Source organism: Idiotropiscis lumnitzeri, chromosome 14 (assembly GCF_059441095.1).
Source record: "Idiotropiscis lumnitzeri isolate Australia: NSW breed Sydney's pygmy pipehorse chromosome 14, RoL_Ilum_1.0, whole genome shotgun sequence".
Lineage (NCBI taxonomy): Eukaryota > Metazoa > Chordata > Actinopteri > Syngnathiformes > Syngnathidae > Idiotropiscis > Idiotropiscis lumnitzeri.
The window spans coordinates 5,991,073-6,017,442 of NC_142404.1; the positions used below are offsets into that span (position 1 = coordinate 5,991,073).

Here is a 26,370-nt window from a genome sequence, read left to right on the forward strand (position 1 = left end):
ACTTCACAGGCGACAGGTGAGAATTGTAGCTAAGGGGCAAAAATACCAACAGACAGCAAAGAAAAAGACTCATCATAAAAGGTGATGCTGGTGACATGATGACGTTACACAATTGTTAATTAATTTCAACCAAATGTTTTGGGGGAAAATATACTGTCGTGTCATGATATCTTGCAGACGTCACAATTTAGTGAGCACCCAAACATTAAGTCAACCCTTTTGGGCCGAATGCCAAAAAGCGCCAAAATAATTATTAGTCATAAAGAAGAAAGAAAAATATATATATTATAGTTTTACTTGGATATTAATATTCAAGAGGTTAATACATCATGGAAGTTCTCAAGCTATTTTCAACGCGTGATATATTAATTTCTATTAGAAAAAAAAAAAGAAAAAAAACAACAACAACAGCTCCTTTAGGGACTCGCACCATAGTATTGGTTTGAGAAAAAAAAATCTGAAATTGGTTTTCCATACTTAATCCAAAAGAAGAAGCAGCATCAACTGGGAGTGTGAAGAGAAGAAAAACTCTCGAACTTGGTCACTTTTTGGTCACAATTTTTACAAGATCATTTTTTTTTTCTTTGCGTTGCTGGGCAAAGTAATCACTTGATCAATTGTTTTCAAATAATTTGACAAAATGGAAGTTAAAAAAAGTGTGTGGAGTGCACTACTTTTCTGTAACCAGTAGGGACACTGTTGATTCACTTTCAAAACTTGGGGAACATAAATATGTGTGTGTGTATGTCTATATATACACACATATACATATACACACACATACACATACACATATTTATATATATATATATATATATATAGAAAGAGAGAGAGAGGGAGGGAAAGAGAGAGAGAGAGGAGAGAGAGAGGGGAAGAGAGAGAGAGAGAGGGAGAGAGAAAGAGAAAGTGAGAGAGAGCAAGAGAGGGAGAGAGAGAGAGAGAGAGAGTGTGTGTCTCCAATCAAGCGACCATGCAAACAGGTTGAGAAGGAGCAAAAATAGTTGGCAGATAATTGTGATATGTTTGGCAACTGCAGACATGTGGTTGTCCAGTATTCATGGTTTCCAGTCGTCACCTCGCTAATCCCCTCATCGATAACTGGTGAAAAAAAAAACATTGCTGAGTGAGGATGCTTCTACGGAATTGAAGTATATTGTACTGTATTGTACCGTGTTATATAATATACTGCCATAACTTTTATTATTTGTTCTAAAGTCAAATGTATTAATGTAAGACAATTTGGAATTAGCAAATGAAAATGATTTCCAACAGGTCACAGCCATGATGAAGACATCCATGGAACTTTTTTTTTTCATTCCACATGGAAAACTGAATATCCTGTCCTTCTAATGTTGAATAATGTAAATGGATTGAAGTGGAGCAGTCAATAATTAAGTAGATCCATTGGCGTGGGAGTGCAACGCTCCAATGCAGTTTTCAAGATAAGTGGGCCAAGGAAGCTTAGGTGACAGTGTGGAAGAATTAGCAACGCATTTGCTTACCAATGCCTACATGACACAGATCCAGAAAATTATATATTATAGATACACACACACACATACATATATATATATATATATATATATATATATATATATATATATATTTTTTTTTTTTTACACACCTAAATACCATTTACACACACATCTAATGCCATTGGTTTCAATAATTCAATAAATCCATCATCATATGTTATGTTTTAAGAAGACTTTTTCAGAACGTACCTTCTGCATAGGTTTTCAGTCTGAGTTATTTCTCCGTATCTAACATTGATAACATACATTAACCAGACACAATATTAAGTACAGTAAATATGAAAGAAATCTAATAGAGATGCTTATGTATTTACAAAAAGAATAAATACACTAATTTGCTAATTGGTATTTAACTAATCACACTTTTTTTTAAAGATCATAGAGTAAAGAATTTATATCAGTGCACCAAATTTATTGACTACTAAAAATATTGCAGTAAAGATGTTGGCATTCATAGATATGGAGTAGATATCCAAATCTGCAGGACAGTTCAAAGTGAATGGCCAGTTTTGAATTATGCTGCTTTGATTGTAATGGCAGCTAACTTGTGTTCTAATTCAGAATAAAGTATTTTAATCTAAATTAAATAAATAATTCTAGATATGAGCACACGCCCTTATTGGTACTCATGCATAAGATACATCCAATACAAGAACTGTATACAAAAATTGTACCTCGACAGAGATAACACTGCAACAACATTACTTTGGAGTCAGCCAGTCCTCCCTCAAGTGCCTCCAATTGGTGCAAAATGCTGCGGCTCGTATTTTAAACTGGAGCTCGGAAGACGGATCACATAACCCCAATCTTGGCCTCTCTTCACTGGCTTCCAGTGCACTTTAGAGTTCGCTTTAAGATACTTCTGTTCGTCTTCTTGAAACGGCCTCGCCCCAGCGTACCTCTCTGAGCTCCTCTACCCCTAAGCACCTGCCCGCTGCCTCAAGTCTGCGGACCAAATGCTGCTGGAGGTGCCGAGGACTAAGCGCAGCCTCAGGGGGATCATGCCTTTTCTGTTGCCAGTCTTGACCTCCCATTAAATGTTCGGCAAGCCACCTCTCTGTCCACTCTTAAAACTCATTTGACGACACAAAGCTGCTCTGCTGTTCTTCTGGTATCTATTGTATATGTGTTAATGAGTTTTAGTTATATTGTATTGTGTGTGCGTGTACTAGTGTGCAGTAAAAGCTGCAACATGAAAATATATCTATACCCTAAATCATATGAGATGTTTGTTTATCATTTTACCCCCTCTGATGTAGTAAAATAATGCAAGCAAATGCATAAATATTTGTGACTTATCTCATTTGAGTGTGCAGGTCAACAAAATCAAGAAGTAGCCCCCTATCCATGCACTCATTTGTCTCTTACCTTGCTTCTGAGCTGTCCTGAGGTGGACACTTTCCGGATGAGTTTCTGGGGACCTTCTTGCTCCACCTCGCTGTCAGACGATTCGTCCGCAGTAGCGGACACCGAGACAGGACCTACCACATGGGGATGGACCCTCGCCGCAGAACCGGGCCCTTTATCGGGCTCCTGTGTGGGGTGACAAGAGAAGGTTACGACCAAGTGGCTTCGGTTCAATGCGCCGCTCCCTTCCGAATTCGGGAGAGTCTCTCTTCGCTGTCACCGCTGACGAGGACGGTGGTGCTGTGGAAGCCCACCGATTTCGATGAGACCGAGGGGAAGACGGACTCTCGCCGGGTATCACCGGAGCAATCGAGAGGAAAGACCGTTTTTCACTTGTAACGAAGTAGTCACGCACACCCCACTCAGCATCATCACAACTTGAAACCAAAAAACAAGCCGGTTAATAGTCAGTCCTGCTTTCATTTTTGACAGCAATGCAATGAAATGTTCACGTTTGATTAAGAAAAGCCACAACTGGTTCGGTGGGGCTTCCGAAGTGTTCAATTCAAGCAAACTGTTGAAGAGAGCGAAAACCAAACAGAAAAGTGTGACAAGTGTGACATAATCACAGCTGGTTGTTTAACTGGTGCATTGTGAATAATGTTTGAATGAATAAAAGTCATTGTTTCCAAATAAATGCAAAATTTCGCGTGGACTAACCAGCTCCTCCCAGGCAGGGCTGCGGGTGTAATGGCAGATGTCCTCCATATCCGCGTCTCTCTCGGTCGGTCCTCTGTGGGGAGAAGCTCAGTACGCGAAGCTCAGCGAGGAGGGAGACTTCACGCTGCTCGCACGGCGCTCATACGCGCACCGAATGGATCCAACAACAGCCTTCTTACCTTGTGCCTTGGCTCCCCTCCCCTTCCCTCCCCTCCAGGGCCTCCACTCTCCACCCGCCTCCTCCGAGGAACCTCCAGTCACCACGTGACCCGCGTAAACTTAAATGACGTCATATGTCTTGACGTTCTCGTTTCCAAGAACGTGGCTTGCTCCTTGTATTTTTTTATTTTTGCAACAAGTGGGGGAAACACAACGAATGATATTTTACAACATATATCCAACTAATTTATAGATTTCACGCGATGTTGAGTAGCTGCCAGATATGCAATTTTCAAGATTGATTGAAACTGTAACTCATCTTTTCCGTGATTGCCGCTACAATCAGATTCTAGGATAGTATAGAGAATTACGTTTGCCAAAAGACGGGTCTTACTAAGGTAATAATATTATCACTTGTTTTGTATACGAAGATGCACAACATAGTTAGTCTTTTTATTCTGCTAGTGAAAAAGGGGGATTTAAAAATAAAGCTAGTTTATTCTATGATTTAAATGTAGTTTTGATTGAAATTTATTGTTACACTGGGTCACAGTAAGAAAGGGGAAAATATGTTTGTCTCATCGGCTTAGTTATTTATTTTATAAAGATAAAAAGATAAAGATGTCCTTTAATAGTCCCACAGTGGGGAAATTTGCAGTGTTACTGCAGCAAATATATAGATCACACAGAGGCGTTAAATGTGTAATAGTTCATTTAAAATGTGCAACATTTTTGTTTATGATGTAAGTAAACTGGAATGTCAGCTGTAAAATTTCTCCTTCGTAAACTGAAAAATGTGTTATCAACTTTAATGGCTGAATGGCTCGTAAATAGGTACAGATTTTAAAATATATAGAAATATAATTCTATTAAACGTTTACTATAATATGTACCAATTTAAACGTTATATGATTTATTTGTGTAGAACTACACCCATTAAATATAATACTGCGCAAGTAAGTCCTTAATAATAATGTAACATTTTTTAACAATCCTTATATGCGTGCTACTTTTGTTTTTTTTCAATGTGCAACCTGCGAATTTAATGAGCAAGGGTTAAAGTATTTTCCTTAATTTTCTTGGGTCAAAACATTTGATATATAAATATTTTACAACACACGTCATTGCGTGTTTTGGTATATACATACATATGATTTGAATATATAACTATGTGTGTTTCGTTACGGGTAATACACCGGAACATTTCATTTGTTGGTTTTTATCTTGTTCCCGCACGAAACATTAAACTCCTGGACCTAGTTGTCCGTTTTCTAAAACAAACCGTCTGGAAAATTAATGAGGTGACATGTAACACGGCAATGTATGGTAAACATCAGTAGATCGGCTTTTGTTTATTTATTTGTGAATGACATTCACTGAATGTCAACTTTGTGTGACAGCGGTGCAAACAACATCGGTTAAATACAAACATGCACTCGCAGATGTTGTGTAGCGGCACGGCTGCGGCTGTTGCAGCCAGAAGGATGCGAACTATTTTGAGCTCCGTGTTGGGGAGAGACGGCTGGATGTGGAGAAGCCATGAGGTCAAACTTCTTAACACGTCCTCAGGTAAAAAAAAACTATGACTAAACAAGAACTAAGACCAAATACGTGTGTTATGATGCGAATAGTGAACCAACGGCAGTTAAGCAATCATTATATAACGTTACCAAGATAATAAATTGGCTATAATTTCCAACACACCCGAGCAGAATTTATATTAGAAGTGGCAGGCAAAACAGACCAACCTTCTCGAAATTAACTTTTCAAATGTCATTTGTGTTTACGTTATGATACCAATTGTGTTGACATCGTGTTTCTGCAGGTGACACCGTGAATATAGGGGATATATCATACAAACTCAAAACGCCACGCAACCCCGAACTGGTTCCCGTCAAACACAGTATGTAAACGTTTGCATGTGTAGAATCAGATCCAAATGATAGAGAGACAATTATAGGCCCAAGATCCATAAATATTTTACTTGCCACTTTGTCTCAATTTGTCTCTCTTATAGTTGCAGACTTCCTGCCCCAGGCTGTTGCTCAGCACCTGCGATGGATTATGCAAAAAGACCTTTTGGGTCAGGATGTGTTTCTAATCGGACCCCCAGGTCCCTTGAGAAGATCAATAGCGATGCAATATCTTGTGAGTATCCTCATATAAGTCTTAGAAGTTCAATGCCCCTGAAGTAGTACAATTTGGAAATGTATCAAAGAGTTCAGGAAAACATGTCTATTAAAGTGCACAAAACTTCTCACATAGGCATACAATGCAATTAATTATCGAATACTACTCTGGCAAACTGTTAATTATGTCATTGATGTGCACTGGCTCATTGTCAGCTGGGGGACGTTCCTTAAAATATAAATAAATACATTATGTTAATGTTATATTTTTCAAGATAAGTGTATTTTGCAACATTTATATAAACTCATACTTAATGTCCATCATTGTCATTATGTTTTGGTTCACAACTTGCAAATTTATCGTGTGGAAAACCAAACAAGCCCAAGAAACAGAAACACAATTCATCTTGGTATTTTGATGCTGCCCATATGGAATTTTATGTTTATATCTGAATTTGATCAATCAGATGCAACCTGAAATGCGCAATATCAACCAATATAGTAGTCAAAGGTTTTGTGCTAACACTCACTGGCATTTTGACTTGTTCATAATTCCACCACCTTGACTAAAGCTGAAGAGAATCTGCCCCAATGCATGATCGGGCATCATGTTTTACTATATTTATGGCATTATTTTGGTGATGTGGCAGTGTTGTGTTTGCATCAGGCATACTTTTTAGTTTTTGGTTTCATTGGACCATAGATAATATTCCCAAAAATAGAGGAGATTCGAAGTATGGCCTTGCAAAATGTTGTGAGCAAAGTTGAACCTTTTGGAAAAAGTAAGCTTGTTATTGGTGACAAAATTAAACAGCTGCAAATGTTACAGACAATTCCACTAATGGAATCATAATATTCTCAAGGTTTGTAAAAAAACATTTTGCACTATCAATTTTCTGTTTTTGTATAATAAAGAGATTTTGAATTGATTTTTTTTTATCTGATTAAAGATTGAAATATATTATTAGTGAGCAGACGTAAAATTACGAAATGGTCAGCTAACCCCCTGTGAGCGGTATTGAAATCTGTATCATCTCATTCATGGATGATCTGTATTGGAATCAACAGCATTAATCCGTGATCAGAACACCCCTAGATTATTTACTACCGGTACTTACAATTGTACTTTATTGCCAATGAAGTTAAGATTCTTATATTGCTGTTTCTCCTCCTCTTCAGTTTTATGAAGGTGATAATCTGTTCCTCGAACAAAGAATTTTTATTCTGTTAGTTCTTGTATGGAACATGATCAAATTGTAGTCTAGCAAATTTTAAGAGATTCCACTCCACTGTCTAAGTGATATTGTCTTGCATATACTATTTGAGCCACCATCCTTCCTTGTTGTTGATAGGAGCTGACCAAACGGGAAGTGGAGTATGTGGCTTTGTCCAGGGACACCACAGAGACAGATTTGAAACAAAGGAGAGAGATCCGAGCCGGAACCGCCTTCTACGTTGACCAGGTAGGCAGGTGCTGATTCAGTTACCATCGTGGATAATAGTGTGTGATTTTGGACTTGTTGCTGAGGTGTCAGTTTGCTGCTGACATGCCCTTGAGCAATATACCAAACCCCCATTAGTGTGTGAGGCAAATATACTAAACATGACGTTGCCATGCTACTGAAGTTATGTATTTACAATCAAATATCCATCAATCTGTCCATCACTGTTCAATATCGCTTGTGCTTATTAGGATTGCAGGTGAGTTGGAGCATATTCCAGCTGACTTTGGGCGAAAGGTTGGATAAACCCTGGACTGGTCCCCAATTGATTACAAGACAAATATTTAGACTAGTGCTGTCAAGTGATTAATTTTTTTTAACGAATTAATCACAAAAAATTCCATGATTAATCACGATTAATCACATTTTTCAACTACTCTTTTTTGCAAAGCTTATAACAGATATTTACTTGAATAATATCTTGGAATTGATGCAAAATCACCAAATATGAATTTAATTCAAAGACTGTTCTAATAGCTTTCTTGGATTCTTGAATACGATCTAAATGGAGACATTTTTACAGGCATTTTTCTCTGAAACATTTCTCACAACTGCCCACAAGTGCCACACTCCAGCAGTGTTGGTTTGCAAGGCCCAGTGGTAACTTAAACACAGTGTTTTGTTCTGAGACGTGCTAAAGACAGCTAATACGGCACGATTTTTGCAAAATATGCAAATTACTTTTCAAGTAAATCAAACTGGGTTAACTGAGTTAAAATATTTAACAGAGTTACATTTTTTGGGATTAATCACCTGAGTTAATGCTTTAATTTTGACAACCCCAATTTAGACTTAAATACAATGCAACATCTTTCATTAACCTACCAAGCATGATTTTGGAACGCAGGAGGACGTTGGAGTACTCCGAGAAAACATACACGTTCATGGGGAGGGCATACAAACTCCTGTTTTTGTGCCCAGTGCGAGTCTGGCACATAGCATGAAGTAACTGTGAAGGGACGGGCTACACCACGTTTTGCTGTTTACACAAATACATGTAGCTTGCTATAGTTAGAAGCTGGTGGATTGTGGCATTGTGGGCGTGAACACAGTCGACTTGATTCGCCGCCAATAGAAGCGACTCCACTTTTTCCCTTGAAAATCTGCATTCTGATATGGCGGAAGCCAAAACTGATTTGCTGGACCCCATTCAGGAGGTCGAAACAGACAAAGCACATTTCTAAGTAACTGCAAGCAAATCTCCATTGGCGGGTGAAATTTGGCCAATGTGATTAATTTCTACAATGATTCAGAGGGCCCCATGCACGCTTTGTCGTATTTATAAATGAAATACCATGACAGTAACCCCAAATGTTCGTTTAGCTCGCTCCGAATCTGTCTGCCTCCACCTCCACTCTCTCCGCCAGTATTTAGACGTCGTTCCAGCAGGAATAAAGTCTACTCTAAATGTCATTTAATGTGGGTGGACCACGGTGTCAAAATTTAAAGGGCTCGTTGATTGGCCTGAACATTGGCACTAAATGTTCTCATTGGACCTACTAAAAATGGTAATATGTCTCTTTTGGTTTGTTTTAAAATATTTTCTTCCTATAGTTTATATTTTCAGTTGAGTTAACAAACACAACAATTAATGGGATGTAGTTGATTACACTGTGCTTGTTGATGAAATTTTTGTATCCTGTCTTTAAGCAACACAAAGCGGGGCCATGTGTTCTTCCCCTTCCATTTTGGAATTTTTTTGTCAAATGGGACTGAATTGTCAAAAGTAGAAGCAATAGTTATTTATTTGCTTTGGTAATAGTTCCTTCGCCATGTTGTGTGGTGTAGAAGGCGACATGGAAATGCAGAGTTTGAGGCATTTTTCGTTATGTAGTACATGTCATTTCAGATGGTGAACCAAACTCGTACCGCTACCTTTGGTGACAATGGTTTTGCAGAGTATTTTGTTCTCGAGTAAAATCTGAACCGCTGCCGGCTGATAGTGCCAGCTCTGGATTTCTTTGGGACCACGTCTTCTGTCTCAATTTTCTTTAAATGTTTCATCAACTCGCTTGCATTTTTTTTTTTTACTCTTTTCCTCCACTCCTGATAGAGAAACACGCATGTGCACACTATTTTTCTAGAAAGGTGCCGGAGTGTGCTTCTTGCTTCTTGGCCCATTCTCTGTCAGTGGCATTTACAGCAACACTGTATTAAAGAGGCTACAATTCTGGCTTGCTTTTCTCACTGATGTCTTTATCACATCTTGTTGATATTTAATAAGGGTGTATGGAGTGTTAATCTTGCAAGCACCTTCACCTTCCTCCCACATACGCCTCTAGATGAAACCAGCTGTCTATGCTTGTTGCCACAGAAACAGGCCATGACAACCTGTATATTATTTCTGTCTCTGAAGGTTCAAAAAGTGTTCTGCATCCATTTTGAGTATGTTGATCAGAATAAAAAAAAAATCACATTGTAAATTCCAAAATGTGTTTTAAGATGTGTGTCCGTAATTTGCAAAGCAATTGTAGCAGGTGCGCTTTTATGTCAATTAGAACCCTGGCACATATTCCTCAGAGATCCGTTCTCATTTAGAGTGCTATATTCACTCAGAATGGGTCAATCCCTTTGCTATCTCGCTCACATTCTTTTTTTAGCTGCACCCTAGCGCGCTAGTTTGTAGTTTGTTAGTCAGAAGGATGTAATATTATAGTAATATTTGGACTCCTCCAATCACGACTCACCACTTAGCAGCCACTTATGTTGGGCATCCACCCCACACTCAATTACAGTAATAAAAAGCTTGCCATTTCCACACAAGCTCCATTGGGAAGTAAGACATCTTGAAGCTAATGGCTGGCTGGGTGTTTATATAGATTTATTGGACTCGCTTGACTGTTGTTGATATAACACACGCAACCTGCAATAAGCTGCGATGCTCCACACTGACCCAGTGTGAAGTGAATAAATGAATGCAACACTAGACGAAACGATTCATTAAAAAAATTTAAAAAATTAAGTTCATTCCTGTTTAAGTGACATTATAATAATTTTCTCACATATACACTGTATAGTAACAATCAAGATTATAATTCTGATTAAAATTGCTTATGGTGTGTTGTTAGAATGGCTGAGGCGACCAAATATTCCACGTCCAAGGCGTGTTCAGGATGTTCCGGGACTGGTGTCACAAGGGACACATGAAACCCTACATTCTATGAGTTTTGCTCTTCAATGTGGGCCAGTCGATCGACCAGCATGTCGACAAAGTAATCTCAGATCCTGTGGCATTTATGAAAATAATTATCATAGTTTTTTAACCGCGATCAAAGGGCGAATGGGCGAATTTTTGGTGCGTCGCTCCGCGTCCCATTGCTCTAAACGCATCATTCGCATACTTGCGAGAACTCCATTGACTTCAATTTAATCGCACCACCGTAAATGCTCGCATCGGATTTGGTGTGAACCTAGTGTTAGGCTCCAGGGGGATTTGTTTGCAGGGGAAAACTTATAGTTCTGATTTGAAAGCTTTATTTTGGAGCACGAGTCCTAGAATGTTTCTGACAAAACTCATATTTTCTATGACTTTTTTGGTTGATTTCTTATGTAATAGTCACACAATTTTTCTTTCTTGTTCCAAATATTTATCATTATTATAATTATTTTAAATAAACTGTTTAGTTTTAGGTTTTACAGTGTTGTTTTTGCATAATCACTGCCATGTGGGGCAGAATCCTCAAAAATAAAAAACAAAACAAAAAACTAGAAAACGGCAGATCCATTGAGGCTTTAAGATTGCATTGACAAAGAGAGCAAACTAATATGAAAAAATAACAGACCCACATGGAGACGGAACAACATTACAGCTCTGTTAAAATGTCACATTGGAGCTTTGTGGCCAACGGTGACAATGTGTTATTTTCCCATCTGTTTTGATCTCTGATGTCAAACCCATACAGATTGGATTATTAGTTTAAAAATAGGCAAGCATAATTCTAGGCAATTAGATAGTTCTACCTTATTAAGGAGATCACAATTGTTATGCATAATGCTGTGAAAGAAGTATCTTTATGACAATAAAATCATGGAATAGTCCTGGAAACAACATTATGCTCCGAGATAATATTCATGTGACTCAGAAAGCAAACTGGTTTGTTCCGATAAAAGAAAAACGAAAAAAGGAAAGTTCCTGTGATATATCGTATTAAGAGAGCAAATTTAAAGGAGCCAACGATGAGCAATCAACTGGTATCTTTTAATGTCCCAAGAACCTCTCAAATGAGGATCCATCAAAGGCTATTTTTTGGCCACTTCTAATTAATCTCAAGGAGAAATGTTTGCATTATGTTCAGAAATACTTGATGACGGATTTTGCAGTATAGTATATTGAGTTGCTCTTAGCAATCATCCCTGCATTGGATTGTGCAGTGTTGCTTTATCACTAAAATATCTGTCCCAGCAATGCTACGCAAGTTTCAAAGCCGGCCCCTTGCCCTGTGTCATTTTAGATGACCAAATAATTATCTCATTATAGTGCTGAAAATATACTTGCAGTTAAATTTAGAACATCCTGGCCTCGCTGTAGTCATTTTTATGGTGCTGCTTCCCACGTGACGTGCCGTATGTGCATCAGATGCACACCTAATTACATGCGTGTTGGTTCTGCGGTCTCCCCAAACTGCTTAAGTTTCCTGCCTGCTGACGTCAAGAGGAGCTTTTGGGGTATTTTTTTTCAGCTGAAAATGTGCTTACACTCACACACAAACAGAGAGTTGCCCTGCATACTACGTTTGGTGGAAAAAAATATATGCCTTCTAAAAATAAAACCTTGGTTTTGTGAGAACATAAAACATCGAAGTGATTTATTGTAGTTCGATGTTTGTCTACATTCCTGGTAAGCCGAAGTGAATGACATCAGCTTCATTCATTTCTTCTTAGTGTGCCGTCAGGGCAGCCACTCAAGGGCGAGTCCTGCTTCTGGAGGGTCTGGAGAAGGCCGAAAGGAATGTTCTGCCCGTCCTCAACAACTTGCTGGAGAACAGAGAGATGCAGCTGGAGGACGGACGCTTCCTCATGGCGGCCGAGCGCTATGATAAGCTGCTGCAGGTCACAACGCCAACACGAAGTAGACGTTATAAACAGTTTTTGTTTTTGTATATTCTATTCTTGTACATTATTCTACAGAAAATTTTAATAAATTGACCACATCACATCAGAGAGAGAGCGAGAGAGAGAGAGAGAGAGAGAGAGAGAGAGATATCTTGGATCTTGGTTTGGGAATGTTTAAAGGCTATATAGAAAGGACTATCAAGGTATAAAAAAAATAAACCTATTTCTCTAAAGTGCAGCCACCAGATTACAACCACTGAAATCTCCTGCAATTTTCATCTTTGAGTAAATAATTGACTTTTTTTTTTTAATTAGGTTTGTTTCTTTTCCAACCTGTAGGAGCACACAAAAGAGGAGCTTGACAGCTGGAAGATCGTCCGCGTTAGCGAGGACTTCCGGGTCATTGCCCTGGGTCTACCTGTTCCCAAATACAAAGGCAACCCACTGGATCCTCCCCTCCGCTCTCGCTTCCAGGCCAGAGACATCTATTATCTCCCGTTTAAGGTACGGTCATACACTGTTATTCAACACCAAAAGAAAGCATACAGAAGCTATAACAAGACTTTATTTATCTTCAGGACCAGTTGGAGCTGTTGTACGCAGCAGGACCGAAGATTGCGGCAGAGAGGTGAACGCCCTAAAATCTTTAAATAGCTTGAAAGTCTTGTTCTATTTAATCTCACATTTCCACTGGAATTTAATGTAATAATTTGTTAACCGAATGATTTGTTGTTAAGGATTGTTTCATTGTGTCTCGAGGCAAATTAGAAGACACTCCTTTGATGCAATCAACATATGAGGTGCCCTTAGTTGTGTTAATTTCGGAGATTAATTTAATTTATTAGAAAATAAAAACCAACTCAATTAACTCGGTTTTAGTTACTTATTGGCAACTGACCTCTGCTCACTTTGCACCCAAACTTAGAGAGAGTCACTGGCGCAAAGACAGGGAAAGATGGACTTATATGCACAGTAATTTTCCTTTAAAAAGTTGCTTAACCGCTCATTGGAGAAATATTTTGTGGAATTTGCAAAGCCAAATTTGAAGACACATTTAGACACATCTTTATTCTTTGGCTTTCAACTCAACATCGCTGTTGTGCTGTTTCTCTGATATCTACTGTATATGTTTACATTTTAATCTGTGTTCTAATTTACTGCTAATTTGTATTACACCATATGTAAAGTGCTTTGTTACGGTCCAGCTGTTGTGAAATGTGCTATAAAAATAAAGTTGTATTGTATTGAATTGTCTTGTTATGTCAAGCAGCCCTACCCTTCCTCACGTGTGCACTCCAATCTCAAATGGCTGATGAATATTCAGTATGAGGGCGGACTCATCAGTCACTTCCATACTGTAATTGAACTGTACTCACACAGTTTGTGTTTATGTGTCAGGGTGTCCCAGCTTCTGTCACTTGCTACCACACTGTGCTCCCAGGAATCAGCAAACTTGGGCCTTCCTGACTTTCCTGTGGATAACCTCCTTAATGGCCTTAATATACTGGTAAAGACCCATTTAAACTTCTGCTGCCCCCCCCCCCCTCGGAAAAAAGGGTTTTCTATTAAGAGTTGATGACCTGACGAGGTTCTGTCTTGTGTTTTCATAGAATGTTTTCCCCATGATGTCGTCGCAGCAGCTGGTCCAAAGACTTTACCCATACCGTAGCATGTTGGGCAATGATGGGTGCAGCGCTGTGGAGACTGTGCTCAGTGTAAGATAGAATATTTGTCTCCTTTCACTTTCTGCTTTCTGTTTTTGTATCTATGGTCTATGAATCAATTTAGGCTTGCTTGCTTGCTTTGCAATTGGTAAATGTCTGTACGAGTCATGCAGATTTTCTGGGTTTTGCACAGAAATTTGAGCTTCTGGATGGTTGCAGCAAGACATCGAGCCGCGCCGTTATCAATGTGTCCAGATCAGCAGACTCAAAGGACTACGCAGAGGTCACTTTGCGTGTTGCAGATAAAGATGTTAGGGTTCAGGTAGACGCGTTCATAATGTTTTTTTTTTTTTAAGACAATTCCTTTTTCATGGGTTTTTAGATTATACTTACTGTAATGCCCTCTTATTTGGGAAAGTAGAGCCTCCATCGCCGATGCCCTTATCAGCTGTTTGTTGACCGTTGGGAGAACGAGAAATTACTCTGCATTTATTGTGTCATGTATGTATTGTCATTCATCTAATGAACAATCAGGTCCCTGCGGGCTCCAAGGAACCTCGGCCACCCAACAGTAGCCTCGCCTTCATCAGCACCGCCAGCCACTCTCAGCTGATCGCTGACATGATGCAGTCACACATGGTGAAGGACATGTGTCTCATAGGAACCAAGGTAGTACGTACACAAACACAATTTGAGATTATTGTGTACTAAAGCTTCAACGTGATCTTATTATGTTTGTTTCAGGGTTGTGGCAAGTCAGTGATTGCGAAGGAGTTTGCTGAGATGTTGGGTTACAGCATAGAGCCTGTCATGCTCTACCAGGTAAAAAATAAATAAATAATAAGGCTACAGTTACCGTATTTTGGGTGCGCCGGAACGGGTCTATTTTGAAATATGTCCATACATTCTCCGGATTATAAGGCGCATTATTTTTGTGAAGCCTTTTATGTTAAATGCTTTTTAGCTTATTCTAATTGCACCATATGTTTATTTGATAGTTGCAGTGTCATAATGACAAGTCCAGACCAGTCGTTAGCACTATGTGGGGAGGGGATCCTCCAACAAATGGGAAATTTTTTTTTTCACATTGCTAGTCAATCTGGTGACGAGTAGTTGTTATTGCTTTGTTCATGCAAAATGCTGTGTTAGTTGACAGTCCATTATTTCCAAACAAGTTAATGCACTCACCATCATTCAACTTTTTTGATTTTACTTCTCCAAAAACTCGTATCTTAGACTGAAAAAGACTCCAAATTTCCCATAGGTGTGAATGTGAGTATTTCTATATGTGCCCTTTGATTGGTTAACGACCATGACTTGGTTTATCTCGCCTCTTGCCCAAAGTCGGCTGGGACAGACTCCAGCTCACCCTTAATGACAAGTGGTGTTTGAAAATTATTTTATTTAATTTCCCCCTGTATACAGTATGCCATTTTCACATCACATCTTCTATTTTTTTAATGATCTCATTGTGCCTGTGACAGGACATGACAGCCAGGGACCTCCTCCAGCAGAGGTTCACGCTCCCCAACGGCGACACGTCGTGGCGCCCGTCACCGCTGGTCACTGCTGCCATTGAGGGCAAGCTGCTGCTACTGGACGGTATACACAGGGTCAACCTGGGAACACTGGCTGTCCTTTCGAGGTAAGACCAAAATTTAGCACGCATTTCAGTAGTGTTGTAGAGAAGCAAAAGTTCATCAGTGTTGTGCGTTGCAGGTTGCTTCATGACAGGGAGTTGGATCTTTATGATGGCACCAGGCTGCTGAGATGGGACAGATACCAGGCGCTAAAGGAGGAGCACAACTTTACCGACGAGCAACTTAAAGAGAGGTGGACTCATCCACAAATGTGTCTGCATTGTCCTTTTCAGCAAAGGAATTATGACTTTAAGAAAAAAAAAGTGTGTATGTTTCTCTATGCATGCATGATTGTGCTTCGCAGCATAGAGGGGACGAGCTTGTCAGCCTACTACATAAACCCTCGAAAATATCAAATAAATATGTTTGATGCAGTATTTTTCAATTCAAATTCAAATCAGTTATTTTTGCCGTCTGGCTACTAGTAAAATGATGGAAATAGGATTTCGAGCTGCATTTTCAAATGACAATATTCACAATCATGTGCTTCGGTATGTGTCTTCTTTAAGGAGTGAAAGAGTGAGTCAGAGACCGTTAGGGAGGAGAAGCTTTAGATAGTTTATCTGTGAGACACTTGACTGACCTAAATTCCTTTTTTTCTCCCATTATCCTAAGAAAACACCTCATGCATTAGGTTGTAGTGTGCCAGGAATTTGGGCACTGAAAAACGTCATGTGCAGAATTAGGAAAGTGTTTTTGCTTTAAGTAATTCACCTGAAATAATGTGTTAAAGTATTCTAAATATTAGGGCTGTCTGATGTGTTTATAACTTTGTGGTACTGCTGACATGTGGTACAAGTGACCAAAATGCAAAACATAAAAAAAACTGCTTGCAGATTTAAATTGTGGCTGATTAAAAAAAATGTGTTCCTTAATAAACTCCTACTATTCTGAGTAATGCATGACCTAGGCAACTTCTTTTATGGCTATTTTATACATAGTCATGTGTATTTATGATAGGTTAGCAGAGAAAATTGTTTTATTTTCAGGAGCAGAAACTGTTCGTGCTCTGTGTTCTGCTTTATGGTGTTGATGTAACAACAATGCAAAAATGTCTGTACAAATTTGAACACATCCTGGCCTGCAGTGCAGGTTGTAATTCAATTATACTTTTTAGCTTCAGAGGCATCTCTCTGCCGTGATGATGATCAGTGCCTTCTTAATACGCTCCTCCCCCACCAGTGAAAATATAGTCCAGTGCTGTGTGGGTGTCTTTATGGGGTTACAGTCATGGTCCTCTCTGTCCTCTTGAATCAGAGGCTTACACAGCTAACTGTCAAAAGCCATGCTCTTCCTCATGACATAGATTGGTTATGAGTGTGACACTCATACACATGCGCGCAAACACATGCATACACACACGCCTGCACGCACACACATATACCTCAACACAAGCAGCCAAGCCAGTGTGTCATTGCTACTGTATCTGTCTTTTCAGGTCAATCTTTGCTATCCACCCGTCGTTCCGGGTGCTCGCCCTGGCTGAGCCTCCAATTGTGGGTGCCGGTGCAAGCACCAGTGGCAGCAACAGCAAAGGTCAGCAGTGGTTGGGTCCCGAATTGCTCACCATGTTCCTGTACCACACAGTGAGTCCACTGGCCCGAGCTGAAGAGGTTGACCTCCTCCAAGGGCTGGTGAGATACTTTCAGTCACTCAGCATTTATCCTGTGGCAAGAACTGTTTGACTTTGATATATATATATATATATATATATATATATATATATATATATATATATATATATATATAAAACACAATTAGATGTCGTCGCAAAGGTCACATTATGCAAAAAGGCACGGATTTTTGCCCATTGTTATCAATACAAGTGATTGATTTTGAGTGGTAAGCAAACCAGGATGCTTAAGGCATTTTGATAATTTTTTTGAACTTGGCCACAATAATTTATTTGGACAGCGATTAATCACAGAAGAGTCCCTAAGGGCTTCACAATCCCAAACTTGATACGTACTGGCAACATTCACAAATCTAAACCCCCCAACTGGTCAAGGAAAAATTAAAAAAACTCAGTATAGGGATAAGGAATAGGATTATTAAATCTCCCATCAACTTTATCAAACTTGCGCTTGTTTTCAGTCTCCGAATGTTCCGAAGGAGGCTGCCGAACAGCTGCTGCGCCTCACGCACACTCTGCGACAGACAGCTGACCCCACAGTAAGTGTGTCTTTGTGTCTGCGCCAGGTGTGTGCCAATGTGATTTTTGTCATTTATTTGCATGTGTCACCAGGCACAGTCTCTGGCCTCCTCCCTATCCACCAGACAGCTGCTGCGGATCTGTCGTCGACTCTCTTGCTACCCCGAGGAGAGCATCAGCCACGCTGTCAACAAGGCTTGCCTCTCGAGGTGTGCTCAGGCAGCCTCACATTTTGTGCACTTAAGCTCCTATAAGAAAAAAGGCTGCAGTACTGATGATACCCCTTACTACTGTACTACTGTGTTTTTAGGTTTCTTCCCAGTTTGGCCCGCGGCTTGCTCCAGAAAAGCCTCGCCAACTGCTCCATACAAGAGGCTCCAGATGCTGAAAACGCACATGACTTTACATGTGCGTACCAGTCACTTATATACACAAGACTTGCATCATCTTTTTCATGTCATAGTAAATTAAATCTCTTGGTCTTTGTTGGGATACAGTGCATGACTAGTTAGCACATCTGCCTCACAGTGCAGAGGTCCAGGGTTCGATCCCGGGCTCCTGCCTTCCTATGTTGAGTTTGCAAGTTCTCCCCGTGCCTTTGTAGGTTTCCTCTGAGTGCTCCAGTTTGGTAGTTTAATTGAACGCTCTAAATTGTTCCTAGGGATGATTGTGCGTTTGTTTTTCTGTGTGCCCTGTGATTGGCTGGCAACCAGTTCCGGGTGTACCCCGCCTACTGCTGGGATAGGCTCCAGCATTCCCGTGACCTTTGTGAGAAGAAGCAGCTCGAATAATGGAGGGATGGATGCTTAAAAAAAAAGTTTGGGATTACGCAAAACTACAGGTGCCAAACCGCAAGTGCACATGGGTTGACTATACACAAATCCGCAAGTCCTTTTCAACCTGTATTTCATTGAATACATTTTAAAGAAGATATTTCATGTTAAAAAATTTTTAGGCCAATATTTTCTCATTTTAAATTAGATATGTGCAACCCATTCCAAAGAAGCTGGGAAAGGCAAAATAGGAATGTTGAGGAATGTTAAAAAAAACGCCTGAAATGTACATATTAGGTTGAAGAAAAATAGGCTACCATCAAAGCAATGTTTTTTCAGGATCGTCCATGCATTATCTGCATGTGTTACAGCACCATGGCTTTGTTGGAAAAAGTGTGAATTGTGAATGCTAGTCTGGCCTACCAACAGTCCTGACCTGTCTCCCATTGAAAATGTGTGGCACATTATGCCCCGCAAAATTCAACAACGGAGAGCCTAGGCTGTTGGGCAACAGTCAAGCAGGAACGGGAAAGAATTCCACATACATCGCTTCAACAAGCAGTGTCCACAGATCCCAAATGCTTATTGAGTAATGTAATAGAAAAGATGTAAAACATAGGTAAATTGCCCCTTGTCGAGGATTTTTAGGGATGTGTTGCAGAAATTCCAAGTGAGTGAATATTAAAAAAAAAAAAAACACTGCAGTTTGCATGTGAATGATCTTGTACAATTTAATTTAGGTTTAAAAGGATTTTAAAATCATTGTGGTCCTATTTTCTTTACGTTTTGACTCACCGTTCCAAATTCGTGTGCCCTGCGATTGGATGGAAACCAGTTTAGGGTGTCCTCCGCCTCCCACCCAATTTCAGCTGGGATCGGCTCCAGCACAGCCGCAACCCTTGTGAGGATAAGCAGTACAGAAATATGCGTCATTATATTTCTCCTCTTTCGCATCACCAATACCATTCTGTGATGGCTTCACACACACACACACACACACACGCAAACGAGATAGGACAAAGCTGAATTCACATCACGCGTTAGCGGGACAGCAATATTTTGCTAAGCAACTAGGCCATAAAGTATATACCACGATGCTATGCCGCCCATCATTTTCCATTCCATTATCACATTCTTTCTCTTTGCCATCACTGGTACATTCTGTTGAGTTATCACGCAAATGGAATGTGAATTTTTATGGATTGCACTGGTTTTTCTTCAGGTATGGTCAAAGATGGCGTGCTCACTATCGGCAAAGTTTCTGCTCCTGTCTACAAACCCAACGAGAAAATGAAGGTTCCAGATGTGCTCTTTTATGACAATCCCCAGGTAATTCCTCAATCACCACCCCGGCGCTGACAGATAATCATTGCTATTGATTGAGTGATTGCAATTTTTGTGTGTTTGAAGAATTGAAGTTACAGGTGTGACACTTCTAAGGAGGAACAGGCTGTATTGATGTGTCCTTTTTGGCCTAGATTCCTCTCTTAGAAACGCTCCGTGTCTCTCACTTTATAAATTCCGCATTACTTTGTGCCATGCTGAGAATGGAATTGAGAGTGAATGTGTGTGAAGAACAGGGGTGGATGTCCTACTTTTTTTTTTCCATTGACCTGCTTTCTTCCTGTCTTCAGTACTGAAGCACAAAAAGATCACGAAGCGACATATTTATTTTCGTAACAATTTATTGTCCGGCCTTCGAATGTCCTATTTTTTTTTTTTTAATGTAATCGTCCATGTGATCTGTGTCAATGCAGCACATGATGGTGATGGAGGATATGTTAAAAGACTTCCAATTAGGAGAGCACCTCCTCTTGGTCGGCAACCAGGTAAGCTTCGTCACTGATGAAGAAAATTACTTTTTTTATGTCCATTTTAGCCGTATTAATTTTTTTAATCTGAAATTGTTGAAAACTTTACTTTGCGTACTCTCTCTTGCAACCTGTTTGGACAGAAAAAATGGGTCTATTAGGCCTACATTGCTTAAAGACTTTGCTTCATACACAACATATGTCAAACTATTGGTAATTTAACAATTGGTGGTCTTATCTATTTTGGGGGAGGTATCCAACACAACAATGTACAACCATAGTACAATCCATCTTAATAGGAGATTTTGCCCACAATTAATTACAAAAGATATCACTTCTTGACAACCGTTGCCCATAGAATATAACTAATTGCATAAAAGGGTGCTATTTTAGCTACAGATTTCGAAGCTACTTATGTATTCTTGCAGCAATGATTGTCAGTTATGTAGCAGGCAGTTTGGCAAGAACAGAAGACTTGCGAAACGCTCCTGACCCTCAAGGAAACGTTTACTGTCCAGCACTTCCTTTGGGAGGCTTTGTCCTGTCAGTTTAGCTTTAGTGGGTCGGGTTAGAGGAAAGGAGTGGACATGGCAGCCAAAATATGGCAGCCTGTGTTATTGCAATAATAATGTGCGGCAGTGAGCGGGTGAATCTGTCCCAAGCTAAGACATTAGCGGCTGTCAGAGCGCCTTGCTGGACGTCTGACAGGCAGGTCACTGTGGGAAGCCAGTGGGAGTCCTAAAGACGAGAAGAGCCCCCTGTCAAAAACTCTTACTATCAAAATCAAGAGATGCTTGTATTTCTCAGCGTTGCATGGAATGGAATAGACTCACTCCCCAATAATTCAGTTTTATAGAACATTGTTCTGATTATTATTATTATTATTTTGCTTTCCTCTTTTCTTTCATAGGGTGTAGGAAAAAACAAAATTGTGGACAGGTTCTTGCACCTTCTGAACCGACCCAGAGAATACCTACAACTGCACCGGTCAGTAGTCAATAGTTTGGGTTTTTTTTGGATCTTATTTTTTTTTTCTTCTAATGATTACATATTGTCAATATGTCATTAAATTTGTGGTGTTCACTAATTGTATATCAGGTTGTTACATCGGGAATACCACCACATGTTGGTGTGTTGTGTACACACACCTCACCTTTTATGGCAAAGCATTACACATTTCCTTTTTAAAGGTCCAATGGCATCACAATTTCGATAAGGATGCCATCTGAATGAATAATAACCTCAATTAGATGTGTTATAACCTGGTTTTGTGTAATAGGTATATTCAATAATTTGATGCTAGGACTTTTCAAGGTCGTAAAGGTATTAGGGTTTTAGTCTTTAAAGGCGAAGAGATAGCAGCTCTCGGTCTAATTTTAAAGGGAATTAGAGGCACTGCTTTGATGGGCCAAGATCTGGCTGCCTATATCTCACAATGCCGCACAACTGCGCAAGTGCTCTCTTACGCCTAATTCTACTTGTAAAAAAAAAAAATATATATATACAAAAATCATGCGTGCATACAGTCAGAATGTGCTTTCGCTTGCGCTGGGCATTAAAATAGGGCCCTTGGAGTCACTGTCTTTAAAAACCATAGACAGAGTCGTAAAGCTTAGGGTGCTGATAGGCTGGAACCTGACTTTCAGCAGTCATATCAAATAAGTTTACCTTGTGAAAAATATATGTAGACTGAGAGATTGCATATGCCAAGCACACCAGGAAAAGCTTATCCATGCCTTTATCGTCTGTAGATTTGATCATTGTAATTCTCACCTGACTGGACTCTCTCAAAAGAGTATCAAACCGCTGCTATTTACCATATTCAGAATGCTGCAGCTCGGCTTCTGGACTGAACAAAGAGATCGGAACATATGACTCCAGTCCTAAAGGCTTTACACTGACTCCCTGTTAGCTGCAGAATAGATTTTTAAATTCTGCTTCTGGTCTATTAATCACTGAATTACTACTTTTGTTCTCTTTGCCTTATGAATGAATCCAGCTTTTCTGTTGTAAATGCTTTTAAGTGATGTGCTTCTGGCTGTGAGAAACCTATTTGCCTTGTTATATGCATTCTCTGATTTCTCACTTAAGCCTAGTTTTTGTGTGGCTGAGGGAGGTCAAAGTCTTGTCGAAGTCAAAACGGACAGCTTAGTGGATGGACAGGATGACCCGGTTCATCCCACTCACTGTAGCAGCTAATATTAGATCAAAGCAGCAGGGGAGGGAGTCAAGAGGATATGTGTGCGTGTAAGCTTTTGGGAGGTCTTCAGAGATGTGGGCTGGCTCATAAAAGCAAAAGCCATTCAAGAAGGAAAGTAGGACGGCTTCCGGGTCTTCTAGAAGCGTGGGGCATCAAGAAGAGTCGTAGTGCGTGGGGGCAACTGTATGATAATTTTGGAACATTCACTGGGAATAAAGGTGTTTGGGATTGTAATTTGTGTCATATTTTTAGTTTGCTGATCTGATGGACTCAAATTTAATGCCAGCCATCTTTATGATCTGCAGGTGAAGTGTATAATGTTAAAGATGTAATTGAACCGTATAATTCCAAATCATTTTTAGAAAAATAATTTGAGGCTACACTGCACAAAGTATGGATTGAATTTTAACGTTCAATTTACTTGCAGATGAAAGAAGTATTTCTTCTAGAGATGAATGCAGTTACCGTTGTCGCTTCGGAGTATCTTACAACAGTCAAAAATAGCATCATGAAGAATGATGTTGCATTTTAAAGGGCTAATTTATTTGACAGGAAAACAAAACCAAGAACTGTGGAGCTCGGATTCTACCCTCAAAACCCCCATTTAATCAAGAATTAAATGAGGAATTTAAAATAAGTAAATATCCCTTGACTTGACAATACTATTTCTCTCCAACTTTGTCATTTCTTTAGGTGCTTCCACCCATTTTATTTAATTTTAAAGGGAATTAAGTGTGGAATTAGAATATGTTGTACATTAATACCTTAATTTTCATTTTTACAGACATAAGCCTGATTTTGTGAAAACACATCACATATACAAAGCCAGTACCGGTTCTGACAAGGCCACCACAACTTAGCTCACATATGTTCACGATCACACATGTTCCACTGTTGGGCTTCCATGAAAAATCAATAATAACAGTCATACCTATCCCAATGGTGCTGGAGAAATGAAAACATCATGATATATATATTGTGCATGTGGCCACTGCAGGGATACAACGGTGCAGACACTGACGCTGCAGCCTTCAGTCCGAGATGGTATCATCACGTATGAGGATTCGCCACTGGTCAGTTGCTGAGGACTCTTATTTTTCCAATCTGATATGCTTGATGTACTATTGACTTTTCAGAATGTTTAACTCATTCACTACTAGCCGAGTAAAAATAAATACATAAAAAAAAAGGGATCTTTGACGCCCTTAGCCGTCAATTGCAGTAAATTTAAGTAGAGTTAAGTGGCTCTGATATGTGCGTGCAGGTCAAGGCCGTGAAGATGGGACACATTTTGGTGATTGACGAGGCTGACAAAGCTCCCACGAACGTCACCTGCATCCTGAAAACCCTGGTGGAGAGCGGAGAGATGATACTGGCTGACGGACGCAGAATTATCTCGGGTGGGTACGCCAAATACATGTCACACGCTGGGTGTGTTCAACACTGTTGGAGAAGAGTGTGATTATCTTTAGAATCTGATTCTTAAAGAGCATCGTCCACTTAAATATATATTTTTGGGCCGAATGATTTTTGAAAAAAAAAAAAATTCCTCAAAAATGCAATTGTGATTTGATATTTTTATATTAAACAAGCAATTAATTAATCTTGTTTACAATAAACAATAGCACATCTATTACAAATTCAGATTAAGGCTAGTAAATCAATAATATGAATGCCTTTGGTTCTTCGTCACCTCCCTGACTAAAGCCCTTCTCCCACGATTACTCAGTTGAGATGGGCAGTCAGCTCAAAGAAAAGTGCTGTTGGTTCGGAACTTCTTCCATTTACGGATGATGAAGGCCATTGTGCTCATTGGAACCCTCAAAGCAGCAATTTTTTTTGCTATACCCTTCCCCAGATTTGTGCCTTGAGACAATTCTGTCCGGTCTACAATTTGTTTGACTTCATGCTTGGTTTGTGTTCTTACATACATGATCACCTGTGGGACCTTATATTGGCAGGTGTGTACCTTTCCAAATCATGTCCACTCAACTGACAGGTGGATTCCAATTAAGATGTAGGAACCTCTGATCAGTGGAAATGTGATAAACCTAAGTTCAATTTTGAGCTTGGTGGCATGTCGTTTCTTGTTTTTTTTTTTTATTTGTAATCATTTTGCAAAAAAGAAAAACAGAAAAACTTTTCACATAGTCATTATGTGGTGTGTTGCGTATGGAGTTTTGAGGGGAGAAAAAAATATTCAATTTTGGCATTCGGCTGAAACATAAAATGTGGAGAAAGTGAATTGACTGCCACGTGCGCGTACATACGCTGTCAGTTATTTTTATTTTTTTTAAATTGTGAGGCAAAAAAGATCAAGCATTTTAGATTCTTGCTTCAAGGTCTCGAGACGGAAAACTCACCGAAAATCACGAGCAACTTCTGCGGCTGACTTTAATTACGGTTATGATGTCACTGACAAGTCGTCTGTTGTCTTCCGCTCCGCTCCAATGACCGTTTAAATCACAACCGATGAGCAGTCACGTTTTGTCAAATCGCGATTCTATTACAAATGTAAATAATCATTCAAGCCTAGTTTATACATAGAGGTTATTTTTTAGTTCACAAACTGATATTAATGCATTAACTGCAGCGGCTACTTGAACTCTAGTGCTGATCAAAATATTAGCAGATACCAAAACACAAAGTTTCGCAAATTAATCTTGAATCATGATTAGGTTTTTAATAGGCCCGCTCCATAATGTCATGTGCGTCTATGTTTATGTTCTACCTGAGTCATTTTTCTTTTCATCATATATAAAGCAGTAACTTTGTGTTATATGATTCCAAAATTATGTGTACAACTAAAGGCCTTGACCCTTAATAGGCATCACAAGTTAATAAAGAACCCTGGCCAAGATAGGAGAAAATACAGTAAATTCTGCTGGTTGTTTTGTCTCCGATCCTTAGATCCACTTGAAGCCAAGGGGAGGTCTAACACCATTGCCATGCACCCAGACTTCAGAATGATGGTGCTGGCTAACCGACCAGGCTTTCCTTTCCTGGGCAACGACTTTTTTGGAGCTCTTGGTAAGCACATGTGCACATTGCCATCCTACACTGTTATGGTACTCAATATGCATGCATGTCTTCATAGGCGACATCTTTAGTTGCCATGCCGTCGACAACCCCAAACCCCAGGCTGAGCTCGCTATGCTGAAGCAATACGGTCCCAGCGTCCCTGACACAACTCTGGAGAAGCTGGTTGCTGCCTTCGGAGAGCTTCGATCCATGGCTGACCAGGGCACCATCGCTTACCCGTACTCTACACGCGAGGTGGTCAATATTGTCAAGCATCTCCAGGTAGGAAGACCCCCCAAAAACAGCCTTGGTTCTGATTCATCATTTTAAAGATTTACATGACCTTTTTGCTCTGCTCCTACAAAACTGGCTTTCCATCAATTTGTTGTGTGTATGTGATAACTTAAGATGATACATTTATACGGGTTCACAGTCAACGGCCCTCTGAGGGAAACCATAACTACAATGTGGCTCGTCCACAAAAATTAGTTTGACACCTCTGATGTAATGGATGGCTGTACAGTCCCCTCCATAATGACTGGCACCATATGTGTGTTTTTTTTCCTCCCCTATACCGAGAGTAGTATTAAAACATGTACTCACGCTAGTTTGACCGGATTCAGTTTTTACCAACACCGAATAACATTTGCAAGCAAGTTGGTGGC

General features: G+C 39.7%; 2 protein-coding genes across 4 annotated transcripts in view; one reads left to right on the top strand and one right to left on the bottom strand.

The window, feature by feature from the left end:
* dgkh (diacylglycerol kinase, eta) overlaps positions 1-3,790 on the bottom strand; it is a 53,528-nt gene extending 49,738 nt beyond the window's left edge. The window contains exons 1-2 of one of the 3 annotated variants that reach the window (XM_088314883.1): positions 3,603-3,790; positions 2,904-3,068 (exon numbers count right to left, since the gene is read on the bottom strand). In XM_088314883.1, the coding sequence (XP_088171009.1) occupies positions 2,904-3,068; positions 3,603-3,650 (213 nt within the window). In that variant the 5' untranslated portion in view covers positions 3,651-3,790. The remainder of the gene's footprint in view (positions 1-2,903; positions 3,069-3,602) is intronic. The other 2 variants (XM_088314882.1, XM_088314881.1) reach the window with 2 other exon arrangements.
* A 1,279-nt stretch (positions 3,791-5,069) lies between these two features.
* The window catches only part of vwa8 (von Willebrand factor A domain containing 8), a 54,119-nt gene continuing 32,818 nt past the window's right edge, over positions 5,070-26,370 (top strand). The window contains exons 1-26 of the mRNA XM_088315590.1: positions 5,070-5,087; positions 5,162-5,330; positions 5,587-5,664; positions 5,779-5,909; positions 7,243-7,353; positions 12,274-12,441; positions 12,784-12,948; positions 13,023-13,072; positions 13,843-13,951; positions 14,055-14,159; positions 14,302-14,430; positions 14,643-14,777; positions 14,853-14,930; positions 15,593-15,753; positions 15,828-15,941; positions 17,187-17,382; positions 17,843-17,920; positions 17,994-18,109; positions 18,211-18,308; positions 19,896-20,002; positions 20,431-20,502; positions 21,395-21,471; positions 23,682-23,757; positions 23,949-24,084; positions 25,595-25,714; positions 25,782-25,987. Coding sequence (XP_088171716.1) covers positions 5,085-5,087; positions 5,162-5,330; positions 5,587-5,664; positions 5,779-5,909; positions 7,243-7,353; positions 12,274-12,441; positions 12,784-12,948; positions 13,023-13,072; positions 13,843-13,951; positions 14,055-14,159; positions 14,302-14,430; positions 14,643-14,777; positions 14,853-14,930; positions 15,593-15,753; positions 15,828-15,941; positions 17,187-17,382; positions 17,843-17,920; positions 17,994-18,109; positions 18,211-18,308; positions 19,896-20,002; positions 20,431-20,502; positions 21,395-21,471; positions 23,682-23,757; positions 23,949-24,084; positions 25,595-25,714; positions 25,782-25,987 — 2,988 coding nt within the window. The 5' untranslated portion in view covers positions 5,070-5,084. The remainder of the gene's footprint in view (positions 5,088-5,161; positions 5,331-5,586; positions 5,665-5,778; positions 5,910-7,242; positions 7,354-12,273; positions 12,442-12,783; positions 12,949-13,022; positions 13,073-13,842; positions 13,952-14,054; positions 14,160-14,301; positions 14,431-14,642; positions 14,778-14,852; positions 14,931-15,592; positions 15,754-15,827; positions 15,942-17,186; positions 17,383-17,842; positions 17,921-17,993; positions 18,110-18,210; positions 18,309-19,895; positions 20,003-20,430; positions 20,503-21,394; positions 21,472-23,681; positions 23,758-23,948; positions 24,085-25,594; positions 25,715-25,781; positions 25,988-26,370) is intronic.